Consider the following 14,749-nt stretch of genomic DNA (forward strand, 5'->3'; position numbering starts at 1 on the left):
CTGAGCTTCAACACTAGGTTCAGTACCCTGTGACTCCACATCCTTCACATCCTGAACACAAGCAAACGAGACATCTGCCTCTCCTAGGCTTTCAATACCAGTCCCTTTTTCAAATTCTAAGTTCCCCTGATCCTCCCAGGTACTCTCTGGGCAGCTCCCCTTCGGAGTAACCTCAACCTTGCGGGTTAAGACAACTTCGTCTGCCAACCCAGCAGACTCTGTCAAAATAGCGGCATCCTTGTCATCTAGGACTACCCTTACATCATTGGGAACACACTTAACTTCTTCAACTGAAAACTGCTCTGTCAAACCAGACAGATCATCCGTGTCCAACCCTGGACCTTCTAACTGCCTCATCTGTTTCTCATCTTTACTCTGTGCCTCCATAACCTCCTTCCTCACTCCTAAGTGTCCACCTAGGGGTATCTTGTAAGCCAGGTTCGAAATTTCGTTCCTTGCTACCACTAAATCTGCTTCGTCTCCCTTACTTTCCTTTGATCCACTATTCTTTTCCTTCTCCTCCGGTAACCCCTTTTCATACAAGGTCGGCAAAAACGTCTCCACTAAATCAAGCCTGGACTCATTTAAACTGTCTCGTTTCTCAGCCGCCTTTCTAGACATGCGAGTGATTGCGCATGCGGGATAAATCTTGGAATCTGTGGGTGGGTCCTCAGCACTTACAGGCTTACTTGTTAATTTCACTGCTGAATACACGTCGCCACCTGCCAGATCGTTACCAAGTAGGACATCCACGCTGTCCATCGGTAGTTTCGACCGCACCCCTATCTCGACTGGTCCAGATACCAGGTCACATTTCAGAAATATCCTGTGCAAAGGTACGGCCTCGGTCCCTTTTCCGATACCTCTTAACACAACCTCCCCCGTCTCAGTCTCGGGACCGAATTCTAACACCTTCCTTAAAATCAGATTTCCTTAAATCTGTTAAAGACACCACTAGCTCTGTTACTGGCCACTGCCTGTAAGTTCTGTGTTAAAGACACCTCTAGCTCTGTTACTGGCCACTGCCTGTATATTCTGTGTTAAAGACACCTCTAGCTCCGTTACTAGTTACTGCCTGTATGTTCTTTGTTAAAGATACACTAGCTCTGTTACTGGTCACTACGTGTATATTATGTGTTAAAGACACATTAGCTCTGTGTGGTGAACTACATTTACCTGTCTGGACACGCCCCCCCCCCCACCCCACTGACTGCTTCTGTGGCTCCTCCCGCAGACCCCGGTATAAAGGCGATTGGGGGCCTGAGCCCTACCCTCAGTCTCCAGGATGTAGTATGGTGGTCAATTGCTGCTTGTTCTTTCTTCCAGCCAATAAAAGCCTATATCTCACCTCACGTCTCCGAGAGTTATTGATGGTGCATCAATTTTATTGGCTGGAAGTTTTAAAACATAGACAGTATTTTACTTCCCGAAAAATTAGACTTGGACCCTCAAGCTCCAGAAGCAGCTCTTGCCTTTGAACTCTGGCTTGCATTCTTCCAATCGTACCTGGAAGTGATTCCAGTGACTGAGCCTGCCACAATGCACAAAATCCTCCTTTCTAGAGACCTTATCAGGGACCTGCCGACCTACCAAGGGGCACTGGACGCCCTCAAAAGACAATACCTGCGGCCGGTGAACACCATCTACGCAAGACATCGCTTAGCGACGTGGTAGCAGTGAACCGACGAGCCGAGCGCTGAGTTTGTCTAGGCCCTACAGACACTCGTGCGGGCCTGCGACTGCAAGGAACTGACGGCGGAACAGCATGCGGAGCTCCTGGTACGAGACGCCTTCGTTACGGGGGTCAGGTCAGTGTACGTGCGCCAGCGGCTGCTGGAAAATGCCGATCTTACCTTACAGTTGGCGATCGAGCTGGCCGACACGCTGGAGGCTGCTCTGCACAACGCTGACGCTGTCCAGCCGCGCGATCCCCCGCCTTTCCCGTGGACACCACAGACCCCACTGCCCGTGAGCGAATCCACCACAGCCGCTGCCAGTTGCGAGTCCACAAACTCCCCGAAACCGACCACAGCTGCTGCCAGTCACAAGTCCGCGCGGTGTTACTTCTGTGGACTCGAAAAGTACCCCCGAAAATGCTGCCCGGCCCGAGAAGCTACCTGCTCCAGCTGCGGAAAGAAGGGCCATTTCGCCAAGGTCTGTAAGTCTGAACCACAAGTGGGGTCGGGCAGCGCCGCGTGTGAGGCATGGGGGCTGCCATCTTGCCTGCCCGCCTCGTGCGAGACATAGGGGCGGGCATCTTTGTCGGCGCCACCTCGCCCCGCCCCCTACCCACTGGTGCTTACTGGGCACCAAGACGGCAGTTCAACTCTGGCCACTGTGACCCTCGACCAAAGCGCCCCACACCAGCTTGTAAGGTCAATGATGGACATCCTGGTGAAGGGGCACAGGACTAGCTGGCTGTTTGACACGGGCAGCACGGAGAGTTTTATTGACCTGGACACAGTGCAACGCTGCGGACTCGTGACACGGCCGGTAAGCCAGAGGGTCACCAGGGCTTCTGGGTCGCATTCCACAGACATCCGGGTGGGTTGTGTAGCGACATTGGTGGTGCAGGGCACAGAATATCGGGACTTTGCGCTACTGGTCATGCCTCAACTGTGTGCCCCTGTGCTATTGGGGCTCGACTTCCAGAGCCACCTCGAAAGTGTGACTATGGCATTTGACAGGTCCCTCCCACCACTCACTGTCAGAAATCCTTAGTTTTGTGGGACTTCGCCATATACCCTGCTACTGACCACACACACACACCGACCCACACATCCCACCCAGCACCATGCCGACAGCTGCGCTACTGACACCACTTGCAGCCTCTCCACCCTCAAGGTCCCTCCCCCACCGCTGTTCGCCAACCTGACCCCGACTGTAAACCTGTGGCAACTAAAAGCAGGAGGTACAGCGCGGGGGACAGCGCCTTCATTCAGTCAGAGGTGCAGTGGCTGCTCAGGGAGGGGATCATTGAGCCAAGCACTAGTCCTTGGAGGGCCCAGGTGGTTGTTGTTCGGACCGGGCAGAAAAATAGGATGGTCATGGACTATAGCCAGACCATCAATAGGTTCACGCAGCTTGATGTGTACCCCCTACGCCCGCATCGCGGATATGGTCAATCAGATATCTCAGTACAAGGTGTACTCGACCATAGACCTGAAATCCACTTACCATCAGCTCCCCATCCACCCGGAGGACCACCCCTACACCGCCTTCGAGGCGGGCGGCAGGCTCTATCACCTCCTGTGCGTCCCCTTCAGTGTCACAAATGGTGTCTCTGTCTTCCAGAGGGAAATGGACCGGATGGTGGACCAGTGCCAACTGAAGGCCACATTTCCCTATCTGGATAACATCAACATCTGTGGTCACGACTGGCTGGATCACAGCGCCAACCTCCAACGATTTTTCCAAGTGGCCAAAGCCCTGAACCTCACTTATAACAGGGACAAGTGTGTGTTTGGAACCACCCGACTCACTATCCTTGGATATGTTGTGGAGAACGGGGTCATTGGCCCTGATCCCAACCGTTTGCGCCCCTGTTAGAACTCCCTCTTCCCACCACCCTCAGACGGTGCCTGGGGATTCTTTTCCCATTACGCCCAATGGGTCCCCCATTACGCAGACAAGGCCCGCCCCCTGGTCAAGTCCACCGCATTTCCCCTCTCAGCCGAGGCCTGCATGGCCTTCAGCCGCATTAAAGGGGACATTGCCAAAGCAACGATGCATGCGGTGGATGAGACCATTCCCTTCCAAGTAAAGAGTGACGCCTCCGATTTCGCGCTGGCTGCTACCCTCAATCAGGCAGGCAGGCCAGTAGCATTCTTCTCTCGTACCCTTCAAGGCTCTGAAATTCGGCACTCTGCGGTGGAGAAAGAAGCCCAGGCCACAGTGGAAGCTATTAGACACTGGAGGCACTATCTCGCTGGCAAAAGGTTCACCTTGCTGACCGACCAGCGCTCGGTTGCGTTCATGTTCAGCAACCAACAGCAGGGCAAAATCAAAAATGATAAAATTTTGCGGTGGAGAATGGAACTCTCCACCTACAACTATGATAACCTGTACCAGCCTGGAAGGCTCAATGAGCCCCCTGATGCCCTATCCCGGGGAGCGTGTGCCAGCACACAGCTCGACCAGCTATACACCCTCCATGCAGATCTTTGCCACCCGGGGGTCACCCGATTTTACCATTTCGTGAAAGCCCGGAACCTGCCGTACTCCCTTGAGGACATCAGGACGATGACCAGGGACTGCCAAGTCTGCACTGAGTGCAAACCGCACTTCTACCGTCTTGAAAAGGCACCACTTATCAAGGCCACCCGCCCCTTTGAGCGACTGAGTGTTGACTTTAAGGGCCCCCTTCCCTCCACTGACCGCAATGTCTACTTTCTCAACATTATCGACAAGTACTCGCGGTTCCCCTTTGCCATTCCCTGTCCTGACACCACTGCCACGTCCGTCATAAAAGCCCTGCGCCAGCTCTTCACTCTGTTTGGATATCCCTGCTATATCCACAGTGATAGAGGGTCCTCCTTTATGAGCGACGAGCTGCGCCAGTACCTGCTGGCTAGGGGCATTGCTACTAGTAGGACCACGAGCTATAATCCCCGGGGGAATGGACAGTTGGAGAGGGAGAATGCCACAGTGTGGAAGGCCACACTTTTAGCCCTTATGTCAAAAGGGTTGCTGGTCTCTCGATGGCAGCAGGTCCTCCCTGAGGCACTCCACTCTATCCACTCTCTGTTATGTACGTCCACCAATGCCACCCCTCATGAGCGCCTGTTCTCTTTTCCCAGGGAGTCTGCCACTGGGACCACCCTACCAGCTTGGCCAGTGCTGCTCCGGAAACATGTGTGGAGCAATAAATACTCCCCGCTGGTCGAGAGGGTTCACCTTCTACATGCGAACCCCTAGTATGCCTACGTGGTCTTCCCTGATGGGCGGGAGGACACGGTCTCCATCCGCAACCTGGCGCCCGCAGGAGCAGCAGACCACTACCCCGAACACTCCACAGTAACTATGAACCCTGTACCCGAGGTGACACCGCGCACACCAAGCCCTACACAGACTCCTCACGACACTCCTATACCGGGCGCCTCACACACGCATGAGGGATCACTGATGCCTAGTGGGCTGACACCTCCAGTCAGGCCGGAATCAGCACAACCACCATCTCCGGTGCAATCACCACCGGCACCTGTGCAATCACAGCCGGTGCTACGTAGATCACAGCGACAGATTCGACCACCTGATAGACTTAACCTGTAAATATACTTGGAAGAAACTTCGCCCCATGGGGACTCTCTTTTAAAACAAAGGGGGGGGGGGTGAATGTGGTGAACTACATATACCTGTCTGGACACGCCCCCACCCCCCACTGACTGCTCCTGTGGCTTCTCCCACGGACCCCGGTATAAAGGCGATTGGAGGCACAGCCCCGATCTCAGTCTCCAGGATGTTGTGTGGTGGTCAATTGCTGCTTGTTCTTTCTTCCAGCCAATAAAAGCCTATATCTCACCTCATGTCTCCGAGAGTTATTGATGGTGCATCACTCTGTTACTGGCCACTGTGTATATTCCGCGGTTAAGATACACTAGCTCTGTTACTGGCCACTGTGTGTATATTCTGTGTTAAAGACACACTAGCTCTGTTACTGGCCACTGTGTGTATATTCTGTGTTAAAGGCACACTAGCTCTGTTACTGGCCACTGTGTGTATATTCTGTGTTCAAGGCACACTAGCTCTGTTACTGGCCACTGTGTGTATATTCTGTGTTAAAGACACACTAGCTCTGTTACTGGCCACTGTGTGTATATTCTGTGTTAAAGGCACACTAGCTCTGTTACTGGCCACTGTGTGTATATTCTGTGTTCAAGGCACACTAGCTCTGTTACTGGCCACTGTGTGTATATTCTGTGTTAAAGGCACACTAGCTCTGTTACTGGCCACTGTGTGTATATTCTGTGTTAAAGATACATTAACTCTGTTACTGGCCACTGCGTGTAAATTCTGTGTTATAGATATCCTATCTCTGTTGCTGGCCACTGCGTGTATGTTCTGTGTTATAGATATCCTATCTCTGTTGCTGGTCACTGTGTGTATATTCTGTGTTAAAGACACACTAGCTCCGTTACTGGTTTGTTTTCTCTCATCATTCAACTGACTTCATCCTTAATTGCTCTTGGCCTCTGTCATTTTCCCTGTCGTCGTCCCCCCCCCCCAGCGATTTTAATAATATGGTGCTTGTAATTCCCGATGCTTGGTATCCTGCAGTAATGTATGAACAAATGCTTCCATGCTGCTAAGTTTGCACCTGCAAATTGATTATTTGTGCAGATTATTTATTTGGGTCAACGTTTAGTGCTGTGGGTTTTCATTTACCTGCGCCCTGTGGCCACTTTATTATGTATACCTGTACACCTGACCATTGATGCCTCATTCCACATTCTCACTTCCCTGTGCGTGAAGAGCTTCCCTCTGACATTTCCCTTAAACATTTCACCTTTCACCCTTAATCCATGACCTGTAGCTGTAGCCTCACCCAATGTCAGTGGCAAGCAATAGCGATGTGTGTTCATGGTACTGCCTGTGTCATTATGGGTATGGATTAGAAGGTGCAGAAGGTTTGTCACTGTCTGAGGCAGTCCAACAATCTGCCTTCCCATGAGTTACTAGGATGGCTGCGGAGACTCTGATAAGAGTGGCTGTGAATGGAGGCAGATGGAAACACATTCACAAGGTATAGAGGTGTGGGAGGTAAGGGAGGCTGAAGTCACACACTTACCAAGTTCAAGACCACGAGGTCAAGAGTCCGGTTTATTGTACTAGGGACTTGTAACAGGAGGCTAGAAGCTGTTCTTGAGCTTGGTGGTAGGTGCTTTCAGGCTTTTGTATCTTCCTGTCCAATGGCAGAGGGGAGAAGAGGGAATGTCTGGTGTAGGCGGGGTCTTTAATTATGCTGGCTGCTTTACTGAGGCCACAAGGAGTATAGACAGAGTCTGGTTTCCATGATGTGCTGAGCCGTGTCCACAACTCTCTGCAGCTCCTTCTGGTCGTGGCCAGAGGTACACAATTACGAAGTCCCACACCACAGGTTCAATAACAGCTACTTCCCTTCAACCATTCTAAGATTCAAAGTACATTTATGATCAAAGGATGTATAAGTTATTCAGCTTGAAAATTGTCTGCTTATAGACAGCCACAAAGCAAGAAGTTCAAGTGACCCAATTTAAAAACTACCACAAACCACTGCACAGAGAAAGAGAGGGAAAAGACACATCATGCAAACAATGGAAACAAGCCACCAGCATGCCGAACCAGACTGTCCCAGATCTGCTCCTGGAGTGGCCCGAGCCAAGCCTTGGTCCCCACTTTTCACCCCACTAGGGCAGAAGTGCACAGCAGCCCGATCAGTTCACGGCCTCAGCACCACGGTGAAAGGAATGAACCTTCACGAGAGAGCGAGCAAAATTAGCCTAACCCTTGCCTCCATACCCAACACGGTCTTCTATCTGTATCAGTGTTTAAATTGTCCAAGCACCAAGTAGTGCCATGTTCTAGGATGATCCAATACCTCCGGGCCACCCCGGCCGATGTTCTTCTCGATCTCACCAAATTAGTTCGGTTCTTGGAACGATCAACCTCATACCCTTTAACTGGAAGGGCACTGAAGCTCCTCCACATCGACTCCTCTCCGAATTCCCCACTCCATCTCTGGTTCTTGAACCAACTGGCTAAACTGTAATAACTATAGTCTGGTAACACTATGACTAACTTGATGACCTCGCACTAAAATGGACTTGTTTTTGTTCCCATGTTGTTTTGTTGTAAAAAATTGTGTGTGATAGATGATTAATTGATGTTTTTCTTGTGATGCTGCAAATAAGTTTTGCATTGCACCTGTGCACACATGCACTGTGCGTCTGACAATAAACTTGACTTTGACTTTGCCTTTGACGTGGCTGAAGGATTGAACTGGGAAAGAAGGATGATGAATTATTGGATATTGTCTCTGAGAAGGAGGCAAGAACGAGCTCTCTCATTTGAATCAGGGTAGGATTGGGGTTTTTACAGAAAATCTAAATATCTCTGTTAAAACACAAGAGATTCTGCTGACGCTGGAAATCCAGAGCAACACACACAAAATGCTGGAGGAACTCAGCAGGTCAGGCAGCATCTATTGAAGTGAAGAAACAGACAATGTTTCAGGCTGAGACCCTTCTTCAAAAGGACTTTAAACTAATAAATGGAACAGCAGGGAAAATATAATGCAGTTAGTAATGTTTTATTTTTAACTATCTCAATGCACTGATCTGTATGAACAGTACAAGATAAGTTTTTTCCCTCTACCTTGGAACACGTGATTCCAATTCCAATCCCAATTTGGACTCTTCTCTATCATTGAGGATATGTTAGGAAGTGAAGAGCACAAGGAGAATTCCTGCAGACGCCTCACACTTGACCCAAAACGAGATGTCCCCTTCTGCCTCTAGGGATATCGCTGGTGATATGGGTGGGAGGGAGGAAGGGGGTTTGATTTGCAGTACTGTTTGTTTTGTTGTCGCTGCTGGTGTTGTTCTGCTTAGCGATGTGGGTGCGCTCTGTTGATGCCAGACTATGTGGCGATACTCCCAGTGCATCCTTGGGTTATGTTGTTATTCACCGTACCTTTCGCTACACACGTGACAAATAAATTGATCTGACGCTGAATGAATCTACTGCTGGTGGGTTCACGATCCATGCACAGAAAGAAAATGTCTCCTGGCAACGTCAGATCACCATCTTGTGTAAAGTCCACTCCCCTCTCCAACCCTCTTCCTAGCGTCTACTGGGAAATGGAAGAAAGTACCCCTGTTCTTGTTGGGATCTCTTTGTCCTTTTCCCTGGCAACCTTAGATTGCCTCGGTCCCCTTACCGTGAACCAAGGGATTTGTGGAGCCCAGATTGAGAACCCCTTTACTGTGTCATTGTCTTGAGTTAGGGACCATCGTGATGTGCGTATCACATGACGGGCATAGATGAGTGCTGGACAGATCATCACCCAAGGGAGAGTGCATAGGAAGCAGAGGTTAAAACTTGAGAGCCTGTTTGACTCTGCCAGGCAACGCACCTTCAGTCCTCTCCAATGGTATCAGAGAATACTGGGGTCTGTTTCAACCCACATTCCTTGTACCCAAGGATGTTTTTGCAGGTATCAAGTCCAGAAAGCCTCAGGACTGGTTTCATGATACCGACATGGAGGTAGAGCAAACCCTCTCCAGGAAAAAGTAAGTATTTTGTGCCTGGCAGAATAATATTAGCAGCAAGGTCAAAAGAGAAGCTTACTCCAGAGCCAAGAGAAATATCCAACACTGGCTGAGGGAGCTGAAGAATTCTTGGTGGACTGAGAAAGCCCTGGACATTCAGAGAGTGGCAGACTCTGGTGACACATCACTGCCATCAAAGCAGCCTATGGTCCAAGCTACTTCAGATTAAAACCCCTGCACTCAAAGGATTGGAAGAACTTACTAAAGGATTGGAAGGATATCAATAATTGAGGAAGAGAGCATGCTCACGAACTTCATAACCACAATAGCACTGCTGAACCAAAGGTTACTGGCCAGATCCTCCACTGACCTGTTAGAGAGGACATGGAGGACCCTCCCAGTATGAAGGACGTTCATGATCCTGTGGAGCTCCGGTTTCATCCCTCACTCCAAAGGTTAGGGTTAGAAAGTTCTGGGCGTGTTACGTTGGTGCTAGAAGTCTGTCGACACTCGCAGGCTGCCCCCAGCGCAATCGTCGGACATTGTTGGTTGTTGACACAAAACAGCGCCTTTGACTGCACAGTAAGTTTGTTTTAGTGTACATGTGTCAATAAAGGCTAATCGTTATCTTTGCAACTAAAAGAATATAAGAAATAGGAGCAGGAGTCGGCCATCTGGCCCATCAAGCCTGCTCCGCCATTCAATAAGATCCTGGATGATCTGGCCATGGACTCATCTCCACCTACCTGCCTTTTATCCATAACCCTTAATTCCCCCACCACGCACGAATTTATCAAACCTTAAATACATTTACTGAGGTCGCCTCCGCTGCTTCAAAAGAGTTACTCTGGAAACAGGTGAGAAACCCACGGCAAGTTGGTCAGTGGGAATAATTTACTTATCACGTGTATATCGATAAATACTGTTGAAATATGTTGTTTTGATCAACAACCAACACAACTCAGCGACATGCTGTGGGCAGATCACAAATCTTGCCAAGAATTCCGGTATCAATATGACAAGCTCACAATGTTCAGCAGAACAACACTGGCACCAACAACAGCAATGTAGACCCCCGTCCTCCCTCCCACCCACCTACGCACAAACACAGACAGTCCTCCACCCTCAGGGCAGTCCACCTCTCGGCCTCCAGTCCTCAGTGGACTCGCAGACATCTGGCCTCAGTGGTCCTGTGGAGTCACAGACCCAGGGGTTCAGCCATTGGGTCTTGACTTCTGGACTTCTACTCGTCCTTCGGGATTCGATCTCTGGTATTGACCTCAGAACCCACCGATGATCGGAGCCCAGACTCCAGGCCTCAACAGAGGGTACACAGAAAGCCTATCCTAGTTGCCTTATGGAAAACACACACACACACACACACACACACACACACACACACACACACACACACACGGAACTCAGCAGGTCAGGCAGGATCTATGGAAAGAAATAAAGAGTCGATGTTCTGAGCTGAGATCTTTTGTCGGGATTGGAAAGGAAGGGGGATGATGCCAGAGTAAAAAGGTGGGGAGAGGGGAAGGAGGCTAGCTGGAAGGTGAGAGGTGAAGCCAGGTGAGTGGGAAGGGTCAAGAGCTGGAGAAGAAGGAAACTGAGAGAAGGGGAGAGTGAACCATGGGAGAAACGGAAGGAGAGGGGGACCCAGGACAGGGGGAGGGGGGAAGTTATAGGAAGATGGGAAGAGGTAAGGGGCCAGAGTGGGGAATAGATGAAAGAGGGAGAAATTTGTTTATTGAATGGAGAAATGGATATCCATACATCAGGTTGGAAGCTACTTAGACAGGATATAAGGTGTTGCTCCTCCATCCTGAGGATGGACTCAATTTGGCACAAGAGGAGACATGACCCAGCCCAGCAGAACAAAATGGGAATCAGAATTAAAATATTTGGCCACCGGTGCTCGATGAAGTTATTTTTTTTTCTCTGCCTCAGAAAACCAATTCTGCTCAAAGCTCCATCTATTCACATTTTAGGTACAATTCCAGCTGTTATTGGTAATTAATTTTAATTAACAGTCTTGTACACTCGCATAGCCTTGAAGTGATTATCTATTCCTAATAACAAAGAGATTAGAGGCTTTCAATAACTCAGAATCTGTGGAGACAAGGAACAGAAAACAGAGCAGCTGCAACAGCAAAAGATGCAGCAGCCATTTTATGGATCTCTTGGACAATTGCTGGATATACTTTTATTCTGCCTGACTCCATAATCTAAATCTGCAGGTGATAAAGCTAGTTTATTTGGTGGTGCAGAATTGCATTACCCCACTGAGGTGTTAAATTTCCGGCACCTGTGCCAGGTGTGACACTGGAGAGCCTATGAGCTGGGCCTCAATAACTGCCAAAGCCTCATGGGATAGAGTCAGCTGCCTGCACTTAGAATCAGAATCTAAATCACAATCGGAATTAGGTTTAATTTCTCTGACGTATGTCATGAAATCTGATGATTTGGGAAGCAGAGTAGTGCAATATGGCTGGTTCCTTAAGGTTGTCATGGTGGTAACGGGGATAAGCTCCCACTACCTATTAAATGCTCTCAATGGCGCATGTCTCAAATAGCCTCTGACAACCAAGTCCAGCTCTTTGCCTTTGTGTGTGGCTTAGTTATGAAGCTTGGTGGAACCATTTCTACTGACAGGAGATGGAGCGTAGGCAGTTACTGGCATCTTAAAACCAGCGGCTTCGGGCAGATGGGGCTCATCAGCCGTGGTTGGCAGCTCATCGAGGAGAAGGAAAACTCTGATCTCAGAGCTCTGCTCCTTGCAGCAAAACCCATGAACGGGGAAGGCTTCAGGAGTAAATCCTGAGGGAGGAAGCTAGAACTGGACTCCCTCAGGCAGACCTACAGTGAGTTCAGTGTTGAGTGGCAACTCCCGCAATGCTGCTGGTGTCAAACTGTATCAGTCTCTGCCGTTCCTTTGGATTCATCAGATCCATGGAGAGGGGAGCTTGTTACTGGGGTAACAGCTTGCTCTCCATATTGTACTGACCTGGCTTGTGTATCTAGGTAGCAACAACCATGGTCAACCCGGACTAATAGATACCTCAGTGCAATGCATTAATAAAACTATAAGTTATAATAAGAAATACTAAATAACAATAAATTAATAGAATAATGAGAGAGTGAAATAATGTGGTAGTGTTCATGGACTATTCAGAAATTGAATGGAGATGAAGAATCTGTTCCTAAAACACTGAGTGTGTGTTTGCAGACTCCTGTACCTCCTCTCTGATGGTACTGATGAGAAGAGGGCATGTCCTGGATGGTGAGGGCCCTTAATGATGAATGCTGTCACCTCAAGGCATCGCCTTTTGAAGATGTTGTCGGTGCTGGGAAGTTTAGTCCATGATGGAGCTGGCTGAGTTTACAACTTTCTTCAGCTTTTTCTGATGCTGTGCAATGGAACCAGCACTGATCCCTGAGGCACTCCACTTGTCACAAGCCTCCAGTCAGAGAGGCAACCATCTACTACCACTCCCTGGCTTCTCCCACAAAGCCACTGTCTAATACAATTACTACCTCATCTTGAATGCCAACTGACTGAACTTTCTTGACCAACCTCCCACACGGAATCTTGTTAAACTCTATGTAGACAACATCTACTGCCTTACCTTCATCGACTTTCCTGGTAACTTCTTTGAAAAACTCTGTAAGACTGGTTAGATGTGATCTACCAAGCACGAAGACATGTTGCTGACTATCCTTAATCAGTCCATGTCTATCCAAATACTCATAATCTCATATCTGGTCCTTTAGAATACCTTCCAATAACTTTTCCATTACTGATATCAGGCCAATAATTTCCTGGCTTATTTTCTTAAACAGCGGAACATCTTTGGCTGTCCTCCAATCTTCCAGTACCTCACCTGTCGCTAAGGATGGTTTCAGTATCTCTGCTAGAGCCCCAACAACTTCTGCACTTATGTCCTGCAGGATCGGCAGGAACACCTTATCAGGCCCTGTGGATGTATCCACTCTAATTTGCCTCAATACCTCCTCCTCTGTAATCTGTACAGGGTCCATGACCTCGCTGCTGCTTTTCCTCACTTCCATAGACTTTGTGTCCATCTCCTGAGTAAATACAGAAGCAAAGAATTCATTTAAAATCTCTGCCATCTGCTTTGGCTCCACATTGGATTACTATTCTGATCTTCCAGAGAACCAATTTTGTCCCTTGCAATTCTTTTGCTCTTGACATATCTGTAGAATCCTTTAGGATTCTCCTTCATCTTGACTGCTAGGACAACCTTGTGCCTTCTTTTAGCCCCACCCCCTGCCTCCGATTTCTTTCCTAAATGCTCTTTTGCATTTCATATACTCCATGAACACCTCATTTTTCCTACCTGTCTGTACCTGCTATGCTATGCATCTTTTTTTTCCAATCAATATCTCTTCACCAGGGCCTCAATATCTCTTATCCAGGGATTCAATATCTCTCGAGAACCAATTTTCCCTGAATCTGTTATTTTTGTATTTTATTCTGACAAGCATATACAAGCTTTTACTCTTAAAATTTCACTTTTGAAGGCCTCGCGCTGACCAAGTACAAATTTGTGAGAACCGTCTGTCCCAATCCATACTTGCCAGATTAGTTCTGATGCCGTCAAATTGACCTTTCTCTAATTTAGAATCTCAACCTGTGGACTCGACCTACCTTTTTCCATATTTACTTTGAAACTAATGGCATTGTGGTGACTGGATGCAAAGTGTTCCCTACACAAACTTCTGTCAGCTGCCCTGTCTCATTCCCTACTAGCAGATTTATCGCACACTCTTTCATTGGGACTTCTACATAGGATGAAGGAAACTTTCCTGAATACATTTGACAAACCCTATCCCATTTAGTCCTTTTACAATATGGAGGTCACAGTGAATAGGTGAAAGTTAAAATCACATACTATTACAACCTTATGATTTTTGCAACAGTCTGCAATCTCTTTACAAATCATTCAGTCAGCTGATCTGTATGTGCTCCCCATCACCATCTGAAATTCTGACAACGATAATTGTGTCATTGGCAAATTTATTGATGCTGTTTGAGCACAGAAGCAGGTTTTGAGTTCACCAGAAATGAATTGGAGGGCCCGTTCCACATGTACACTGCAGGAAGATTTGATAGAGGCTTTCAAAACCATGAGTGACTTTGAGCAGTAAACGAAAAGGGACCATTTGTGCCATGGTAATGTTAGGAACTAGAGCACATAGTTGGTATGGAATTAACTCAAGCAAGAAGATACATTCGGTGACAAGTGAGCAGCTTTGCCTTGGGACAATGATACCCTCTCAACAGGGATTTACATAAACCACAAGGCTCCTCCTCGCCAAGTGTTCCATGCATTCCAGTATTCCATTAGGAACAGATTGTTCCAGGTTTCCAAGTGAGCAAAGTTCCACAAAAATCCATAAGATCTTGCAACTTATTATCCACCCACACTGCACTTTCTCTTGTAGCCGTTACACTTTATACTGCATTCTGTTAC

The 14,749-nt window shown here is 48.3% G+C and overlaps 1 protein-coding gene across 1 annotated transcript in view; it reads left to right on the forward strand.

Annotated features, from left to right (window-relative positions):
* The window catches only part of amph (amphiphysin), a 221,267-nt gene that overhangs the window by 23,310 nt on the left and 183,208 nt on the right, over positions 1-14,749 (forward strand). Inside the window, exon 3 of the mRNA XM_059993715.1 lies at positions 1,775-1,808. Within this exon, the coding sequence (XP_059849698.1) occupies positions 1,775-1,808 (34 nt within the window). The remainder of the gene's footprint in view (positions 1-1,774; positions 1,809-14,749) is intronic.

Source organism: Hypanus sabinus, chromosome 1 (genome assembly GCF_030144855.1).
Source record: "Hypanus sabinus isolate sHypSab1 chromosome 1, sHypSab1.hap1, whole genome shotgun sequence".
In the NCBI taxonomy this organism is placed as follows: domain Eukaryota; kingdom Metazoa; phylum Chordata; class Chondrichthyes; order Myliobatiformes; family Dasyatidae; genus Hypanus; species Hypanus sabinus.